The sequence below is a fragment of the Oncorhynchus tshawytscha genome, linkage group LG09, assembly GCF_018296145.1.
Source record: "Oncorhynchus tshawytscha isolate Ot180627B linkage group LG09, Otsh_v2.0, whole genome shotgun sequence".
In the NCBI taxonomy this organism is placed as follows: Eukaryota; Metazoa; Chordata; class Actinopteri; order Salmoniformes; family Salmonidae; genus Oncorhynchus; species Oncorhynchus tshawytscha.
In genome coordinates, this window is record NC_056437.1 from 5,306,452 (window position 1) to 5,327,759 (window position 21,308).

General features: G+C 44.7%; 1 protein-coding gene across 1 annotated transcript in view; it reads left to right on the forward strand.

Moving 5' to 3' along the window:
* Positions 1–21,308, forward strand: part of dcc (DCC netrin 1 receptor) — a 634,145-nt gene that overhangs the window by 449,859 nt on the left and 162,978 nt on the right. Inside the window, exons 13-15 of the mRNA XM_042326405.1 lie at positions 98–239; positions 5,269–5,379; positions 6,201–6,395. Coding sequence (XP_042182339.1) covers positions 98–239; positions 5,269–5,379; positions 6,201–6,395 — 448 coding nt within the window. The remainder of the gene's footprint in view (positions 1–97; positions 240–5,268; positions 5,380–6,200; positions 6,396–21,308) is intronic.

Consider the following 21,308-nt stretch of genomic DNA (forward strand, 5'->3'; position numbering starts at 1 on the left):
TGTTAGTGGCTCTAGCAAAACAAGGTTCTGGGTTCAATTCCCACAGGAACCACATGTACATTGTAAACATGTGTCCTCTCCCCTGACTATGTTTCAGAGCATTAAGGTGAGCTGGCAGCCCCCTCCTCCCAACAGCCAGAACGGGTTCATCACCGGCTACAAGCTCCGACACCGGAAGACCGGCCGACGAGGAGACCAGGAAGCCATCGAACCTAACAACTTCTGGTACCTGTTCACAGGTGAGTCTCCTGGTACCTGTTCACAGGTGAGTCTCCTGATACCTGTTCACAGGTGAGTCTCCTGGTACCTGTTCACAGGTGAGTCTCCTGGTACCTGTTCACGGCTGAGTCTCCTGGTACCTGTTCACAGGTGAGTCTCCTGATACCTGTTTACAGGTGAGTCTCCTGATACCTGTTCACAGGTGAGTCTCCTGGTACCTGTTCACGGGTGAGTCTCCTGGTACCTGTTCACAGGTGAGTCTCCTGGTACCTGTTCACAGGTGAGTCTCCTGGTACCTGTTTACAGGTGAGTCTCCTGGTACCTGTTTACAGGTGAGTCTCCTGGTACCTGTTTACAGGTGAGACGTATGGTACCTGTTCACAGGTGAGTCTCCTGGTACCTTTTACAGGTGAGTCTCCTGGTACCTGTTTACAGGTGAGACGTATGGTACCTGTTCACAGGTGAGTCTCCTGATACCTGTTTACAGGTGAGTCTCCTGGTACCTGTTTACAGGTGAGTCTCCTGGTACCTGTTTACAGGTGAGTCTCCTGGTACCTGTTTACAGGTGAGACGTATGATACCTGTTTACAGGTGAGTCTCCTGGTACCTGTTTACAGGTGAGTCTCCTGATACCTGTTTACAGGTGAGTCTCCTGCTACCTGTTTACAGGTGAGTCTCCTGATACCTGTTTACAGGTGAGTCTCCTGATACCTGTTTACAGGTGAGTCTCCTGGTACCTGTTTACAGGTGAGTCTCCTGCTACCTGTTTACAGGTGAGTCTCCTGATACCTGTTTACAGGTGAGTCTCCTGATACCTGTTTACAGGTGAGTCTCCTGATACCTGTTTACAGGTGAGTCTCCTGGTACCTGTTTACAGGTGAGTCTCCTGGTACCTGTTTACAGGTGAGACGTATGGTACCTGTTCACAGTTGAGTCTCCTGGTACCTGTTCACAGGTGAGTCTCCATGTACCTGTTTACAGGTGAGTCTCCTGGTACCTGTTTACAGGTGAGACGTATGGTACCAGTTTACAGGCGAGACGTATGGTACCAGTTTACAGGTGAGACGTATGGTAGTGCCTGGGGAAAGTATTCATTTCCCTTGACTGATTCCACATTTTGTCGTGTTGGACTGAATTCAAAATGGATTCATAATAACCATAATAACCACCGTACAGGTCGGAGATTTTATTTTACCAGGTAAGTTGACTGAGGACACATTCTCATTTACAGCAACAACCTGGGGAATAGTTACAGGGGAGAGGAATGATCCAATTGTAAGCTGGGGATGATTAGGTGACCATGGTGGTTTTGAGGGGACACCAGGGTTAATATCCCTACTATTACGATAAGTGCCATGGGATCTTTAATGACCTCAGAGAGTCAAGACACCCGTTTAACGTCCCATCCAAAAGACGGCATCCTATACAGGGCAGTGTCCCCAATCACTGCCCATGGGCATTTTTTAGACCAGAGGATAGAGTGCCTCCTACTGGCCCTCCAACACCACTTCCAGCAGCATCTGGTCTCCCATCCAGGAACTGACCAGGACCAACCCTGCTTAGCTTCAGAAGCAAGCCAGCAGCATCTGGTCTCCCATCCAGGGACTGACCAGGACCAACCCTGCTTAGCTTCAGAAGCAAGCCAGTAGCCTCTGGTCTCCCATCCAGGGACTGACCAGGACCAACCCTTCTTAGCTTCAGAAGCAAGCCAGTAGCCTCTGGTCTCCCATCCAGGGACTGACCAGGACCAACCCTTCTTAGCTTCAGAAGCAAGCCAGTAGCCTCTGGTCTCCCATCCAGGAACTGACCAGGACCAACCCTTCTTAGCTTCAGAAGCAAGCCAGCAGTGGTATGCAGGACGGGATGCTGCTGAGATAAATAAAAAACGATAATAAATACCAATTGTTCTCAGCCTCAGTTCTCATGCACGACCTTGGCCTTTTGCATTTTGAAACATCCCCCAAAATGAAAACCATATATGGTCACGATCCTCCATTTTAAAGCCCGTGTTGGAATACACAACGCCGTACCATGAAATAGCCGACGACGGCGCAACAGAAAACTAAAAATACTACAAAAATAAAAACTTGTCTGAGACTGAAATTGAGGTTGAGTGCAATCAAAATGTTTTATTTGAAAAACAACAAACTACAAAGAGATGAACCATTGGGGCAATTCAAGTTGCTTTTAACAGTTTAACAATTAATTCAAATGAGTAGTTAACGCTCACCAATAAGTCATCCATCCTCAGCCGCTCCCTCCTCAGAGGGGGTGTCGGCCAACAACACATAACCCATCACCTGCATGTTAAGAGCTTTTTTCTGTTCACATAGTTGAACTCGTTTTATGGATGGTGTTTCTATGGCGATGTGGTGGGCCATCTATTGCTCTGTTCGTAGGTTGCTTGGAAACTCATTGATGGCAAAGAAACCCCTCTTGACTTCAACCTTGTTGTGTGATGGTGAATGGAAATTGTGTGTTAATGTTTGTTTTACTGATGATTTAAATCCAAAACATTGGCTCATCGAGGAATGTGAGATGCCGATCGGGCTCCCGCTGAAAAGTGTCCTTTGACAAAAACCTGAGGGTGGATCTATATAGGGAATAGGGTTCCATAGGGCTCTGGTCTGAAGTAGTGCACTATATATAGGGAATAGGGTTCCATAGGGCTCTGGTCTAAAGTAGTGCAATATATAAAGTAGTGCACTATATATAGGGATATAGGGTAGGGTTCCATAGGGCTCTGGTCTGAAGTAGGTCACTATATATAGGGAATAGGGTTCCATAGGGCTCTGGTCTGAAGTAGTGCACTATATATAGGGAATAGGGTTCCATAGGGCTCTGGTCTAAAGTCACTCTATATAGGAATAGGGTTCACTCTGGTCTAAAGTATGCACTAGGGAATAGGGTTCCATAGGGCTCTGGTCTGAAGTAGGTCACTCTATATAGGGAATAGGGTTCCATAGGGCTCTGGTCTAAAGTAGGGCTCTGGTCACACTATATATAGGGAATAGGGTTCCATAGGGCTCTGGTCTGAAGTAGGTCACTATATATAGGGAATAGGGTTCCATAGGGCTCTGGTCTAAAGTAGTGCACTATATATAGGGAATAGGGTTCCATAGGGCTCTGGTCTGAAGTCTATATATAGGGAATAGGGTTCCATAGGGCTCTGGTCTAAAGTAGTGCTATATATAGGGAATAGGGTTCCATAGGGCTCTCTGGTCTAAAGTAGTGCACTATATATAGGGAATAGGGTTCCATAGGGCTCTGGTCTGAAGTAGGTCACTATATATAGGGAATAGGGTTCCATAGGGCTCTGGTCTAAAGTAGTGCACTATATATAGGGAATAGGGTTCCATAGGGCTCTGGTCTGAAGTAGGTCACTATATATAGGGAATAGGGTTCCATAGGGCTCTGGTCTAAAGTAGTGCACTATATATAGGGAATAGGGTTCCATAGGGCTCTGGTCTGAAGTAGGTCACTATATATAGGGAATAGGGTTCCATAGGGCTCTGGTCTAAAGTAGGTCACTCTGGTCTGAAGTAGGTCACTAGGGAATAGGGTTCCATAGGGCTCTGGTCTGAAGTAGGTCACTATATATAGGGAATAGGGTTCCATAGGGCTCTGGTCTGGTCTAAAGTAGTTCCATAGCACTATATATAGGGAATAGGGTTCCATAGGGCTCTGGTCTGTAGGTCACTATATATAGGGAATAGGTTCCATAGGGCTCTGGTCTGAAAGTAGGTCACTATATATAGGGAATAGGGTTCCATAGGGCTCTGGTCTAAAGTAGTGCACTATATATAGGGAATAGGGTTCCATAGGGCTCTGGTCTGAAGTAGGTCACTCTATATAGGGAATAGGGTTCCATAGGGCTCTGGTCTAAAGTAGTAGTAGGGTTCCATAGGGCTCTGGTCTATATACTATAGGGAATAGGGTTCCATAGGGCTCTGGTCTACACTATATATAGGGAATCACTATATAGGAATAGGGTTCCATAGGGCTCTGGTCTAAAGTAGTGCACTATATATAGGGAATAGGGTTCCATAGGGCTCTGGTCTAAAGTAGTGCACTATATATAGGGAATAGTTTATAATTTGGGACGTGAATGTGTTCTCTTAATGGGAGACTCTTATGAAAGGAAGAACGAAACAAATGGTTCTTTTTCGAAGCATCTGAGTCTGAGGCAGAGACGGACCAGGGATATTTGGCCTCAGCGATGTTAAAGAGGAGGGGGGACTTCACACAACAGAGATAGCTAGCTGTTTATTTTACTGCCATAATGTATTATGTCAATTTGAATGCTGAGTTTGCATGGAATTGATATTCCTTTTCATTAGTTTGCTGATGAATATCTCAGATGGGTCTCCTGTCCTAGTGGAAACTCATTTCAGGCCAGCTTGTGTGCTCTTCTAATCCTCGGGTCTGTGTCCCAAATGACAGCTGATTCCTGATTTAGTTCACTACCTTAGACCAAGGCTTAGGTCACAATTAGTGCACTATATAAGGAATAGGGTGCCATTCTATAAGGAATAGGGTTCCATTTGGGATGCATACCCATAACACTCTCCTCCTGGGCTTGTCAGGGCTGGCTGTCTGTCTGTCTGTCGGCGATAATAAGGCCTGTTTTGTCTCCAAGTAGAAGATAGAGGGGATTTTATAATCATCTGAAGAGAATAGGGATGAATGACGTCCCAAACTCACCTCCGAATACGTCTGTAATTCAGTAAAGAACATTCAGCTTTTGAAAGACATGCTGCCCACTAACAATGAACACAGAGATGATTTGGTGGCTTATGGGAGATTGAATGCTATAACAAACTCTTATTTACAATGACACATGGTGGGTTGAACCCACAACTATTCAGGCTCTTATTTGTGTGTGATGAATGTTACCACTCAACCATCCAGACGCTGCACCGCTGTGTGTGTGTGTGTGTGTGTCTGTGTGTGTGTGTGTGTGTGTGTGTGTGTGTGTGTGTGTGTGTGTGTGTGTGTGTGTGTTTAACATCTCTCGGTATCGTTGTCATGTTTCCCCTCTCTTCTCAGACTTGGAGAAAGGCAGTCAGTACAGTTTCCAGGTCTCTGCCATGACAGCTAACGGCACGGGCCCGGCCAGCGAGTGGTTCACCGCCGAGACGCCAGAGAATGACCTTGACGGTAAAGACACAAAGACACTTCAGTCCGTCTCTTCTCGCCTACCTTCCAAATGACAACCTATTGCCTCTGGACTAAAGTAGTGCACTATATAGGGAATAGGGTTCCATAGGGCTCTGGTCTAAAGTAGTGCACTATATAGGGAATATGGTTCCATAGGGCTCTGGTCAAAAGTAGTGCACTATATAGGGAACAGGGTTCCATAGGGCTCTGGTCAAAAGTAGTGCACTATATAGGGAATAGGGTTCCATAGGGCTCTGGTCTAAAGTAGTGCACTATATAGGGAATAGGGTTCCATAGGGCTCTGGTCAAAAGTAGTGCACTATATAGGGAATAGGGTGCCATTTGGGATAGAGACCTCCCCTCCTCCTCTTCCTCTCTATTCCCTGGGGGTGGGGGACTGGGTTGACAGAGACAGAGACAGGCTGCCAGTCAATATGTTCTGTGTTAGCAGGCTGGTCAATATGTTCTGACTTACAGATCTGTAGTTCATTATGTTCTGTGTTAGCAGGCTGCCAGTCATTATGTTCTGTGTTAGCAGGCTGCCAGTCATTATGTTCTGTGTTAGCAGGCTGTCAGTCATTATGTTCTGTGTTAGCAGGCTGTCAGTCATTATGTTCTGTGTTAGCAGGCTGCCAGTCATTATGTTCTGTGTTAGCAGGCTGTCAGTCATTATGTTCTGTGTTAGCAGGCTGCCAGTCATTATGTTCTGTGTTAGGTTGCCTGTGTGTGTGTGTGTTTCTCTTGAATGTGTTGAAATAAAGCAGATCATTGGACGATAAAGTCATGTTGTCATACTTTTTCTTTTCTTATTGTCTTTCCAGAGAGCCAAGTCCCGAACCAGCCGAGTTCCCTCCACGTCCGACCCCTGCCCAACAGCATCATCATGAGCTGGACTCCTCCCCTCAACCCCAACATCCTAGTACGGGGCTACATCATTGGCTACGGAGTAGGAAGTCCCTACGCCGAGACGGTCAGGGTGGACAGCAAGCAGCGATACTATGCCATAGAAAACCTGGGTGAGTTCTCTAGTGGTAGTACTGCATACTGAACATGGTACCAGTCTGGTTAGTGGTAGTACTGCATACTGAACATGGTACCAGTCTGGTTAGTGGTAGTACTGCATACTGAACATGGTACCAGTCTGGTTAGTGGTAGTACTGCATACTGAACATGGTCTGGTTAGTGGTAGTACTGCATACTGAATATGGTCTGGTTAGTGGTAGTACTGCATACTGAACATGGTCTGGTTAGGGGTGGTACTGTATACTGAACATGGTCTGGTTAGGGGTAGTACTGCATACTGAACATGGTACCAGTCTGGTTAGTGGTAGTACTGTATACTGAACATGGTACCAGTCTGGTTAGTGGTACTACTGCATACTGAACATGGTACCAGTCTGGTTAGGGGTAGTACTGCATACTGAACATGGTACCAGTCTGGTTAGGGGTAGTACTGTATACTGAACATGGTACCAGTCTGGTTAGTGGTAGTACTGTATACTGAACATGGTACCAGTCTGGTTAGTGGTAGTACTGCATACTGAACATGGTACCAGTCTGGTTAGTGGTAGTACTGTATACTGAACATGGTACCAGTCTGGTTAGGGGTAGTACTGCATACTGAACATGGTCTGGTTAGTGGTAGTACTGTATACTGAACATGGTCTGGTTGGGGGTAGTACTGTATACTGAACATGGTACCAGTCTGGTTAGGGGTAGTACTGCATACTGAACATGGTACCAGTCTGGTTAGGGGTAGTACTGCATACTGAACATGGTCTGGTTAGTGGTAGTACTGTATACTGAACATGGTCTGGTTGGGGGTAGTACTGTATACTGAACATGGTACCAGTCTGGTTAGGGGTAGTACTGTATACTGAACATGGTCTGGTTGGGGGTAGTACTGTATACTGAACATGGTACCAGTCTGGTTAGTGGTAGTACTGCATACTGAACATGGTACCTGTCTGGTTAGGGGTAGTACTGCATACTGAACATGGTACCAGTCTGGTTAGTGGTAGTACTGTATACTGAACATGGTACCAGTCTGGTTAGGGTAGTACTGTACTGAACATACTGAACATGGTCTGGTTAGTGGTAGTACTGTATACTGAACATGGTCTGGTTGGGGTAGTGGTACTGTATACTGAACATGGTACCAGTCTTGTTGGGGGTAGTACTGCATACTGAACATGGTCTGGTTAGTGGTAGTACTGCATACTGAACATGGTACCAGTCTGGTTAGTGGTAGTACTGCATACTGAACATGGTCTGGTTAGTGGTAGTACTGCATACTGAACATGGTACCAGTCTGGTTAGTGGTAGTACTGCATACTGAACATGGTACCAGTCTGGTTAGGGGTAGTACTGCATACTGAACCTGGTCTGGTTAGTGGTAGTACTACATACTGAACATGGTCTGGTTAGTGGTAGTACTGCATACTGAACATGGTCTGGTTAGTGGTAGTACTGCATACTGAACATGGTCTGGTTAGTGGTAGTACTGCATACTGAACATGGTGTGATGAAAGAAACATACAGGAACATACATGAAAGAAACATACAGGAACTCAAATCCTTCTGTTCACCTGATTTAGAATTCCTCACAATCAAATGTAGACCGCATTATCTACCAAGAGAATTCTCTTCGATTATAATCACAGCCGTACCATATCCCCCCCAAGCAGACACATCGATGGCTCTGAACGAACTTTATTTAACTCTCTGCAAACTGGAAACTGGTTTATCCGGAGGCTGCATTCATTGTAGCTGGGGATTTTAACAAGGCTAATCTGAAAACAAGACTCCCTAAATTTTATCAGCATATCGATTGCGCAACCAGGGGTGGAAAGACCCTGGATCATTGTTACTCTAACATGGTCTGGTACTTCCGAACGCATATAAGGCCCTGCCCCGCCCCCTTAGGGAAAAGCTGACCACGACTCCATTTTGTTGATCCCTGCCTACAGACAGAAACTAAAACAAGAAGCTCCCACGCTGAGGTCTGTCCAACGCTGGTCCGAGCTGACTCCACACTCCAAGACTGCTTCCATCACGTGGACTGGGAGATGTTTCGTACTGCAGACAACAACATTGACAAATACGCTGATCGGTGTGCGAGTTCATTAGAACGTGCGTAAGATGTCGGTTCCCATAGCAACGATTAAAACATTCCTAACCAGAAACCGTGGATTGATGGCAGCATTCGTGTGAAACTGAAGGCACGAACCACTGCTTTTAATCAGGGCAAGGTGTCTGGTAACATGGCTGAATACAAACAGTGCAGCTATTCCCTCCGGGCTATCAAACAAGCTAAGCGCCAGTACAGAGACAAAGTAGAATCTCAATTCAACGGCTCAGACACAAGAGGTATGTGGCAGGGTCTACAGTCAATCACGGACTACAGGAAGAAACCCAGCCCAGTCACGGACCAGGATGTCTTGCTCCCAGGCAGACTAAATAACTTTTTTGCCCGCTTTGAGGACAATACAGTGCCACTGACACGGCCTGCAACGGGTTATGCGGTCTGTTCACTGCAGCAAGTGAGTAAGACATTTAAACGTGTTAACCTGTCGCAAGGCTGCAGGCCCAGACGGCATCCCCAGCCGCGCCCTCAGAGCATGCGCAGACCAGCTGGTTAGTGTGTTTACGGACATATTCAATCAATCCCTATACCAGTCTGCTGTTCCCACATGCTTCAAGAGGGCCACCATTGTTCCTGTTCCCAAGAAAGCTAAGGTAACTGAGCTAAACGACCAGTCCCGTTAGCACTATCCGTCATCATGAAGTGCTTTGAGAGACTAGTCAAGGACCATATCACCTCCACCCTACCTGACACCCTTGACCCACTCCAATTTGCTTACCGCCCAAATAGGTCCACAGGTTACGATGCAATCTCAACCACACTGCACACTGCCCTAACCCATCTGGACAAGAGGAATACCTATGTGAGAATGCTGTTCATCGACTACAGCTCGGCATTCAACACCATAGTACCCTCCAAGCTCGTCATCAAGCTTAGAGACCCTGGGTCTCGACCCCGCCCCTGTGCAACTGGGTACTGGACTTCCTGACGGGCCGCCCCAGGTGGTGAGGGTAGGCAACAACATCTCCTCCCGCTGATCCTCAACACTGGGGCCCCACAAGGGTGCGTTCTGAGCCCTCTCCTGTACTCCCTGTTCACCCACGACTGCGTGGCCATGCACGCTCCAACTCAATCATCAAGTTTGCGGAGTACACAACAGTGGTAGGCTTGATTACCAACAACGACGAGACGGCCTACAGGGAGGAGGTGAGGGCCCTCGGAGTGTGGTGTCAGGAAAATAACCTCACACTCAACGTCAACAAAACTAAGGAGATGATTGTGGACTTCAGGAAACAGCAGAGGGAACACCCCCTGGTTAGGGTATGGAACAGTAGTGGAGAGGGTAGCAAGTTTTAAGTTCCTCGGCATACACATCACAGACAAACTGAATTGGTCCACTCACACAGACAGCATCGTGAGGAAGGCGCATGCGTACTTCAACCTCAGGAGGCTGAAGAAATTCGGCTTGTCACCAAAAGCACTCACAAACTTCTACAGATGCACCGAGAGCATCCTGGCGGGCTGTATCACCGCCTGGTATGGCAACTGCACCGCCCTCAACCGTAAGGCTCTCCAGAGGGTAGTGAGGTCTGCATAACGCATCACCGGGGGTAAACTACCTGCCCTCCAGGACACCTACACCACCCGATGCTACAGGAAGGCCATAAAGATCATCAAGGACATCAACCACCCGAGCCACTGCCTGTTCACCCCGCTGCCATCCAGAAGGCGAGGTCAGTACAGGTGCATCAAAGCTGGGACCGAGAGCATACTGAACATGGTACCAGTCTGGTTACTGAAAAACAGCTTCTATCTCAAGGCCATCAGACTGTTAAACAGCCACCACTAACATTGAGTGGCTACTGCCAACACACTGTCAATGACACTGACTCTACTCCAGCCACTTTAATCATGGGAATTGATGGGAAATGATGTAAATATATCACTAGCCACTTTAAACAATGCTACCTTATATAATGTTACTTACCCTACATTGTTCATCTCATATGCATACGTTGATACTGTACTCTATATCATCGACTGCATCCTTATGTAATACATGTATCACTAGCCACTTTAACTATGCCACTTGGTTTACATACTTATCTCATATGTATATACTGTACTGATATCATCTACTGTATCTTGCCTATGCTGCTCTGTACCATCACTCATTCATATATCCTTATGTACATATTCTTTATCCCCTTACACTGTGTATGACAGTAGTTTTTTTTTGGAATTGTTAGTTAGATTACTTGCTCATTATTACTGCATTGTCGGAACTAGAAGCACAAGCATTTCGCTACACTCGCATTAACATCTGCTAACCATGTGTATGTGACAAATAAAATTTGATTTGATTTGATTTGATTTGGTCTGGTTAGTGGTAGTACTGCATACTGAACATGGTCTGGTTAGTGGTAGTACTGCATACTGAACATGGTCTGGTTAGTGGAAATACTGCATACTGAACATGGTCTGGTTAGTGGTAGTACTGCATACTGAACATGGTCTGGTTAGTGGTAGTACTGCATACTGAACATGGTACCAGTCTGGTTAGTGGTAGTACTGCATACTGAATATGGTACCAGTCTGGTTAGTGGTAGTACTGCATACTGAACATGGCACCAGTCTGGTTAGGGGTAGTACTGCATACTGAACATGGCACCAGTCTGGTTAGGGGTAGTACTGTATACTGAACATGGTCTGGTTAGGGGTAGTACTGTATACTCAACATGGTACCAGTCTGGTTAGTGGTAGTACTGCATACTGAACATGGTACCAGTCTGGTTAGTGGTAGTACTGCATACTGAACATGGTACCAGTCTGGTTAGGGGTAGTACTGCATACTGAACATGGTACCAGTCTGGTTAGTGGTAGTACTGTATACTGAACATGGTACCAGTCTGGTTAGTGGTAGTACTGCATACTGAACATGGTACCAGTCTGGTTAGTGGTAGTACTGTATACTGAACATGGTACCAGTCTGGTTAGTGGTAGTACTGTATACTTAACATGGTCTGGTTAGGGGTAGTACTGCATACTGAACATGGTACCAGTCTGGTTAGTGGTAGTACTGTATACTGAACATGGTACCAGTCTGGTTAGTGGTAGTACTGCATACTGAACATGGTACCAGTCTGGTTAGTGGTAGTACTGTATACTGAACATGGTACCAGTCTGGTTAGTGGTAGTACTGTATACTGAACATGGTCTGGTTAGGGGTAGTACTGCATACTGAACATGGTACCAGTCTGGTTAGTGGTAGTACTGCATACTGAACATGGTACCAGTCTGGTTAGTGGTAGTACTGTATACTGAACATGGTACCAGTCTTGTTAGTGGTAGTACTGCATACTGAACATGGTCTGGTTAGGGGTGGTACTGTATACTGAACATGGTGTGGTTAGGGGTAGTACTGCATACTGAACATGGTACCAGTCTGGTTAGTGGTAGTACTGTATACTGAACATGGTACCAGTCTGGTTAGTGGTACTACTGCATACTGAACATGGTACCAGTCTGGTTAGTGGTAGTACTGTATACTGAACATGGTACCAGTCTGGTTAGGGGTAGTACTGTATACTGAACATGGTACCAGTCTGGTTAGTGGTAGTACTGCATACTGAACATGGCACCAGTCTGGTTAGTGGTAGTACTGTATACTGAACATGGTACCAGTCTGGTTAGGGGTAGTACTGCATACTGAACATGGTCTTGTTAGGGTGGTACTGTATACTGAACATGGTCTGGTTAGGGGTAGTACTGCATACTGAACATGGTACCAGTCTGGTTAGTGGTAGTACTGTATACTGAACATGGTACCAGTCTGGTTAGTGGTAGTACTGCATACTGAACATGGTACCAGTCTGGTTAGGGTAGTACTGTATACTGAACATGGTACCAGTCTGGTTAGGGGTAGTACTGTATACTGAACATGGTACCAGTCTGGTTAGTGGTAGTACTGTATACTGAACATGGTACCAGTCTGGTTAGTGGTAGTACTGCATACTGAACATGGTACCAGTCTGGTTAGTGGTAGTACTGCATACTGAACATGGTACCAGTCTGGTTAGTGGTAGTACTGTATACTGAACATGGTACCAGTCTGGTTAGGGGTAGTACTGCATACTGAACATGGTCTGGTTAGTGGTAGTACTGTATACTGAACATGGTCTGGTTGGGGGTAGTACTGTATACTGAACATGGTACCAGTCTGGTTAGGGGTAGTACTGCATACTGAACATGGTACCAGTCTGGTTAGGGGTAGTACTGCATACTGAACATGGTACCAGTCTGGTTAGGGGTAGTACTGCATACTGAACATGGTACCAGTCTGGTTAGTGGTAGTACTGTATACTGAACATGGTACCAGTCTGGTTAGAGGTAGTACTGCATACTGAACATGGTACCAGTCTGGTTAGTGGTAGTACTGCATACTGAACATGGTACCAGTCTGGTTAGTGGTAGTACTGTATACTGAACATGGTCTGGTTAGTGGTAGTACTGTATACTGAACATGGTACCAGTCTGGTTAGGGGTAGTACTGTATACTGAACATGGTCTGGTTGGGGGTAGTACTGTATACTGAACATGGTACCAGTCTGGTTAGTGGTAGTACTGCATACTGAACATGGTACCTGTCTGGTTAGGGGTAGTACTGCATACTGAACATGGTACCAGTCTGGTTAGTGGTAGCACTGTATACTGAACATGGTACCAGTCTGGTTAGGGGTAGTACTGCATACTGAACATGGTCTGGTTAGTGGTAGTACTGTATACTGAACATGGTCTGGTTGGGAGTGGTACTGTATACTGAACATGGTACCAGTCTTGTTGGGGGTAGTACTGCATACTGAACATGGTCTGGTTAGTGGTAGTACTGCATACTGAACATGGTACCAGTCTGGTTAGGGGTAGTACTGCATACTGAACATGGTCTGGTTAGGGGTAGTTCTGCATACTGAACATGGTCTGGTTGGGAGTAGTACTGCATACTGAACATGGTACCAGTCTGGTTACTACCACTGGATGCTGGACTTCCTGACCAACCCACCCCCAGGTGGTGAGGGTAGGCAACAACACATCCGCTACACTGACCCTCAACAGAGGGGCCCCTCAAGGGTGCGTGCTAAGTCCCCTACTCTACTGGACGCACCATCACTGTGTTTGCCGACGACACAACTGTGGTAGGCCTAATAACCGACGACGACGAGACAGCCTATAGGGGGGAAGACAGAGACCTGGCAGTGTGTTGCCAGGACAACAACCTCTCCCTCAGGGTCAGCAAGACAAAGGATCTGATTGTGGACTATAGGAAATGGCGGGGCTGAGCACGCACCCATTTACGGTGACTTCGGAGGACATAGGACTCTCCAGACGGTGGTGCGGTCTGCCCAACACATCACTGGGGGCAAACTACCTGCCCCCCAGGACACCTATAGCACCCGATGTCACAGGAAGGACAAAAAGATCATCAAGGACCTCAGCCACCCGAGTCACAACCTGTTAATTTCATAAGTACAGTGACATTCAGAAAGTATTCAGACCTTTTGACTTTTTCCACATTTTGATACTTTACAGCCTTATTCTAAAATGGATTTTAAAAAATCGTCATCAATTTGCACACAATACCTCATAATGACAAAGCAAAAACATTTTGTATTAATTTTGGCTAATTTGTAAAAAAAAAAAAAAAATGTAATGTCACATTTACGTAAGTATTCAGACCCTTTACTCAGCACCTTTTGCAGTGATTACAGCCTCAATTCTTCTTAGGTATGACGCTACAAGCTTGGCACACATGTGTTTTGGGGAGTTTCTCCCATTTTTCTATGCGGATCCTCTCAATCTCTGTCATGTTGGATGGGGAGTGTTGTTGCACAGCTATTTTCAGGTCTCTCCAGAGATGTTCGATTGGGTTCAAGTCCGGGCTCTGGCTGGGCCACTCAAGGGCATTCAGAGACTTGTCCCGAGGGCCTCACCTGTGTGGTCTTGGCTGTGTGCTTAGTGTCGTTGTCCTGCTGCAAGGTGAACCTTTGTCCCAGTCTGAGGTCCTGAGCAGGTTTTCATCAAGCATCTCTCTGTACTTTGCTCCATTAATCTTTCCCTCGATCCTGACTAGTTTCCCAGTCCCTGCCGCTGAAGAACATCCCCACAGCATGATGCTGCCACCACCATGCTTCACCGTAGGGATGGTACCAGGTTTCCTACAGATGTGACGCTTGGCATTCAGGCCAATGAGTTCAGTCTTGGTTTCATCAGACCAAAGCATCTTGTTTCTCATGGTCTTAGAGACCTTTAGGTGCCTTTTGTAAAATTCCAAGTGGGCTGTCATGTGCCTTTTACTGAGGAGTGGCTTCCTTCTGGCCATAAAGGCCTGATAAACCATAAAGGCCTGATTGGTGGTGTGCTGCAGAGAAGGTTATCCTTCTGGAAGGTTCTCCCATCTCCACAGAGGAACTCTGGAGCTCTGTCAGAGTGACCATCGGGTTCTTGGTCACCTCCCTGACCAAGGCTCTTCTCCCCCGATTGGTCAGTTTGTCCGGGCGGCCAGCTCTAGGAAGAGTCTTGATGGTTCCAAACTTCTTCCATTTAAGAATCATGGAGGCCACTGTGTTCTTGGTGACCTTCAATGCTGCAGAAATGTTTTGGTACCCTTCCCCAGATCTGTGCCTGTGGCACAATCCTGTCTCGGAGCTCTACAGACAATTCCTTCAACCGGTTGGCATGGTTTTTGCTCAGACATGCACTGTCAAATGTGGGACCTTATATAGACAGTTGTGTGCCTTTCCAAATCATGTCCAATCAATGTAATTTACCACAGGTGGACTCCAAACATCTCAAGGATGATCAATGGATACGTTTTGTTTAATATTTGGTTTAACTTTGCATCGTTGGAAGGGCTCGTAAGTAAGCATTTCACAGTAAAGTTGTACTCGTCGAATGTGAAAAATACAAATGTATTTGATTTTATATTTTCCTAAGCGACATAGAGTAGCAATTAGGATTACGTGCCTTGCTCAAGGGCACATAGTCAGATTTTCTCACCTAGTCGCCCAACGCTCTTAACTCGCTAGGCTACCTGACACCAAGGTACATTTAAATATAATAATATGTATATATCACATGTCATATTCATTTTTTAAATATCTGTGTCCCTTTTTGTCTATGAGTTTGTAGTGGAATGACCACATGGTTCAAGAGGAAATGGCCTCATTAACAACAACAGCATCTAATCAACAATTGCATAATTTTCATGCAAGTCTTCCAACTATTAACTTTTTTCACAACCAGTTTGACACCAAAAACATTGACAACAAAGACATATTGACAAAAGTAAAAACATATTTAAAAAATAAATGATATTTCATCCTGAAACCCTCATATTAAACACCAATGTTATTCAGTTAGTTAATGTTTTATATTTAGAATGAGGTTTTACAGCTTTGTCCTTGTATTTTTTAAAACATTTTAATACCATCTTTGATGGTAGATAATTACAGACACCTGAAGTACCTAAAAGGGCCACTAGATGTCTTGTGATAAATTACACAAAATCCTTGACAGTAAAAAAAAGAAGAAAATGCTGGTAGTTTACTGCTAAACTTGCCTTTACAACCCTAGTCAGAGCAAGTCCACTGCCTGCCTCTCTTCTCCTGTGCGTACAGAGTAACAGATAAAACATACTTTTTATGGCTTTACAGTAGGTGAAGTTGTCTCCCCTCAGAGATTGGGGTCACGTCCAGGGTCTGACATGATCTACGACAACACACTGTTGTAACTATGCTGAAATGCCTAAGGTTAAGTTCCTCAACCAATTTTTTTTCACCTTGTCGGTCTCGAGGATTCCAACTGGCGTCCTTTTCGGTTGGTTCTAACCGCTAGGCTACCTGAGCCTGACGGTACAGTAGAACGGTTGGTTCTAACCGCTAGCCTACCTGAGCCTGACGGTACAGTAGAACGGTTGGTTCTAACCGCTAGGCTACCTGAGCCTGACGGTACAGTAGAACGGTTGGTTCTAACCGCTAGCCTACCTGAGCCTGACGGTACAGTAGAACGGTTGGTTCTAACCGCTAGGCTACCTGAGCCTGACGGTACAGTAGAACGGTTGGTTCTAACCGCTAGCCTACCTGAGCCTGACGGTACAGTAGAACGGTTGGTTCTAACCGCTAGGCTACCTGAGCCTGACGATACAGTAGAAGGGTTGGTTCTAACCGCTAGGCTACCTGAGCCTGACGGTACAGTAGAACGGTTGGTTCTAACCGCTAGGCTACCTGAGCCTGACGATACAGTAGAACGCACAACGGCTCTGGGTAAATATGTCAACAACCCAGGGTCTGTCTGAGAAGTAGTGGATGTCTGAATAGATGACTACTGCACATGCTCTGGAAGGGTAATCTATACGCGTTATTATGCATGGGAAAATGCAGTGCACGGACGTGTGTAAATCTTCTGGGATACTAGCTGAGACGAGAATGTCATCATGGATCAGTTGCGATTCATTCACCACTCCTTAGAGAGTTATCTGACCTCTCTATGGTCCTTTGACAGGACATGTATGGAGGATTCTTTACGACCAGCCCATATCCAGAGTTTAAGATTGGTCAAACAGCTGTTGAAGACAGGTTGTCTTGACATACGACATTTTATAGTGTAGCTGTAATGATCTGGCATGAAAAAGATGACACGAATCTGAACTCTGTGAGACTACCGTTGATGACACCACTGTAAGTCTTCAGTCAGTGTTGACCTTCTCAGAGTGAGTGGTAGTGGACCAGAGGAGGCTTCTGATTGGAACAGCAGGACACAAATACAATAATCACAATTTACTAGTCTGGGAGTAAAAGGATTTTCTAATACTGGTGGTCATAGAGCTGTGTCAAAGGAATTCTCCTTTTGTATGTTAAGAACTCTGTTTGTTTGATTATTTTTAATACTGGTCATCAATGTGAAATCATTTTATTGATTCCAAAGACAAGTTATTTTTAGTTCTGTCAAACCAAATTCCTTGTATTCTGATTAACTAATTAATGATGTTTTTTTTAAAACAGCATTTAATTATAATTCATTATTTAACAGGAGAGTAATAATTAATCGCTTTGTGTAAATTTGATTTACAAAAAAAGCAAAACCAATTTGCATAAGGAAGGAGACAAAAAACAAGAATTATGAATATGCAGCTGAAGCACCCTTCTACGATTCGATTCTAGCTCCACAATGAATAGACATGAACATCAACACCCTGTTGGAGCACACGACACCGAGAGCTTACTGTACGTACAATATATTATTTATTCTGTTATCATTTATACACGTGTTTGTCATTTCTGGGAGGAAACATCAGAGCACGTGTGTTAATTGATGTGTTGGTTTCCTGTCTAGCTAACACACACAGATACACGCAGCACCAGCTAGAATAATCACATTTCTTCAGAGAAGAAGATGCGGTTCATACAAATGAAACTGACAAGAAACAACACAATTCTGTTTTTTTTTTCTAACTCAGTAAAATGTGTTAGTAATTATCTCTCAAAGATACTGCTGCTCTTATTTTAAAGATCGATCTTCACAACTAACCAGCTCTGACAAATGGGCCTCTGCACCAACAACATTTAAAACGGTGTCCCACCAACTACCCGCCAGTCAGTTGCCATGGTTTCAATATTGAACGTCATGTGGTTTAAAAAAAATAACCTTAAATCAAGAAGTAGGTACTTTGTGTCTGATGTTCCCATGGAGATTCAATTTAGACCGTGAAAGACGGAAGAACCTCTGGATGGCAGATGGACCGATAGGTCTGTCTGTTGGTCTGTCGATATACCAATCAATTACTCTCCGTGCTTTTACAGGTTCCTCTCCCTATATCTATACACTCTCTCTCTCTCTCTCTCTCTCTCTCTCTCTCTCTCTCTCTCCCTGTCTCTCCTTGTCTCTTTCTCTCTTCCTCTCTCTCCATCTATCTTCCATCTCTCTCGGTCTCTCTCGGTCTGTCTCTCTGTCTCTCTCGCTCTCTCACACTCCGTCTCTCTCCGTCTGTCTCTCTGTCTCTCTCTGTCTTCCTAGCTGTAGATACATGCTCTCTGGTGCAACAAACCTTATTGACAGGGCTCAGAGTTAACAGGGTTTGAGGATGGGAGCTACCATAACAAACTAGAGAACTAGAGAACCCCCACAAGACCATAAACACCTCTACTGTAAAATAGAAACAATAATGATTAGAAAACAGCAGTGTTCTATGTTATATGGATATGGTGGGTCCAGGATAACTCTTCGTATTGGACATGTTTTTGTTTTGTAAAGGACCTGTTGTTACAAAGGGTAGAGCTAAGATCAATCTGAATATATAGTGAAATGTCTTTTTGCTTTAACTGTCTATCTATCATAAACCTAATGCAGGAAGGGTCAGTTTTTTGATGTGAGTGGTTTAGAAACGAGAGCCACTTGAGTTAGTCGCAGTCTAGCTGCACTGTGAAGGGAGACAACCCACTCTGCGTGCTGTTTTTTTTTTTGTTCTGTCTAAACGGTGTGGACTTATTCCAGGAGAAGATTTAGCTCTGTTGGGGGACTTGAAGTAGAGACAGTGTTACTGAGGAACGTAAATGTTGTGTTCTCTCCAGGCCTTGTGACTGTCACTTATTATAAAAGCTGTAGTGAACAGTGTGATAATCTCTAGACTCTACTTCTCGTCACATCTAAGTCTGATTCTGGACTGTTTAGAGATGCTGTATCAATGTAAATAAGGAATAAATCCATGGGATTCTATTATTGTATTCTCTAGGCTATGTCCTGTACTGTATGTCCCCATTTGACCTGCTAAATCAGGGTCACACAGAGGTTCTTCTTAAACAAATCTACTTTGAAACAAACAGAGCATTCGGAAAGTATTCCGACCCCTTGACTTTATTTTTCACATTTTGTGACGTTATTAATTTAAAATTGATTTAAAAATAAAATCTCATCCATCTACACAAAATACTCCACAATGACAACGCTAACACAGTTTTTCTTCAGACACTTTGAGACCCCAAATTGAGCTCCAGCACATCCTGTTTCCAATGATCATCCTTGTGATGTTTCTACAACTTGATTGGAGTCCAATTGAATTGGACATGATTTGGAAAGGCACACACCTGTCTATATAAAGGTCCCACGATTGACAGTGCATGTCAGAGCAAAGACCAAGCCATGAGGTTGAAGGAATTGTCCGTAGAGCTCTGAGAAAGGATTGTTTGATTGTTTCGAGGCACAGATCTGGGGAAGGGTACCAAAACATTTCTGCAGCATTGAAGGTCCCCAATAACACTCATAGGGACACCTGCTAGCGGCACACCAGCGGCACACCAGCCGACAACATCTGGTGAAATTGGAGGGAACGCAATTCCAATAAATAATCATAATATTATGAACATTTAAAAGCTTAAATTCTTGTTAATCTAACTGCAATGTCCGATTTACAATATGCTTTATGGCGAAAGCATAGCATGCGATTGTCTGAGGATGGCGCCCCACTTCAACATATTTTTCAACCAGCACAGGCTTCATTAAATCACAAATAGCGATTAAATAAATCACTTACTTTTGAAGATCTTCCTCTGTTTGCAATCTCATGGGACCCCGCTACAACATGAATGGTCGTTTTGTTAGATAAAATCCTTCTTTATATCCCAAAAAGTCTGTTTTCAGTAATCCACTCGTACAACGTGCAGACAAAGGAGTCCAAAAAACTACTGCTAAGTCCAAACAAGTCAAACAATGTTTCTATTTAATTAAATTAATTAATGTACTCTAAAATGGAATTAAACTATAATATTTCATACAGAAAGTAGAATGTTCAATAGGAAAATTAAATAAATTAGCAATTAGCAAATTAGCAAAATTAGTAAGCCCTCTCCCTCCCTCTCCCTCCCTCGCTCGCGAAAGACTGATATTGTTCCGGTGCTCTCCTAACCAAAACCAAAACTCCAAATTCATGCTTGTTTTCCAAAACAAAAGCCTGAAACCTTGAACAAAGACTGTTGACATCTAGTGTAAGCCATAGGAATTGCAATCTGGGAGACGGAATTACATAGGAACAATAGGTTTCCATTATAAGAGCCTGGGACCTCAAAAAAATATATATTGGCGGTTGGTTTGTCCTCAGATTTTTGCCTGCCATATCACTTCTGTTATAGTCTCAGACATTATTTTAACAGTTTTAGAAACTTCAAGGTGTTTTCTGTCCAATGCTACCAATTATATGCATATCCTGGCTTATGGGCCTGATTAACAGGCAGTTTACTTTGGGCATGTCAGTCAAGGAAACTAGACCCTATCCCTAAGAAGCTTTACATTTTTGGAAGTTTGGAACCACACACTCTTTCTAGTGCTGGAAGCCCGGCCAAACTGAGCAATCGGGGGAGAAGGGCCTTGGTCAGGGAGGTGACCAAGAACCACATTGTCACTATGACAGAGCTGCAGAGTTCCACTGTGGAAATGGGAGAACATTCCAGAAGGACAACCATCTCTGCAGCACTCCACCAATCAGGCCTTTATGTTAGAGTGGACAGATAGAAGCCACTCCTCAGTAAAAGGAACATGACAGCCCGCTTAGAGTTTGTCAAAAGGCACTTAAAGGACTCTCAGCCCATCAGACCTGGTCTGTTGAAACCAAGATTGAACTCTTTGGCCTGAATGCCAAGCGTCAGGTCTGGAGGAAACCTGGCACCATCCCTACGGTGAAGCATGGTGGTGGCAGCATCATGCTATAGGGATATTTTTCAGTGGCAGGGACTGGGAAATTTGCCAGGATTGAGAGAAAGATGAACGGAGCAAAGGGACCTCAGACTGGGACAAAGGTTCA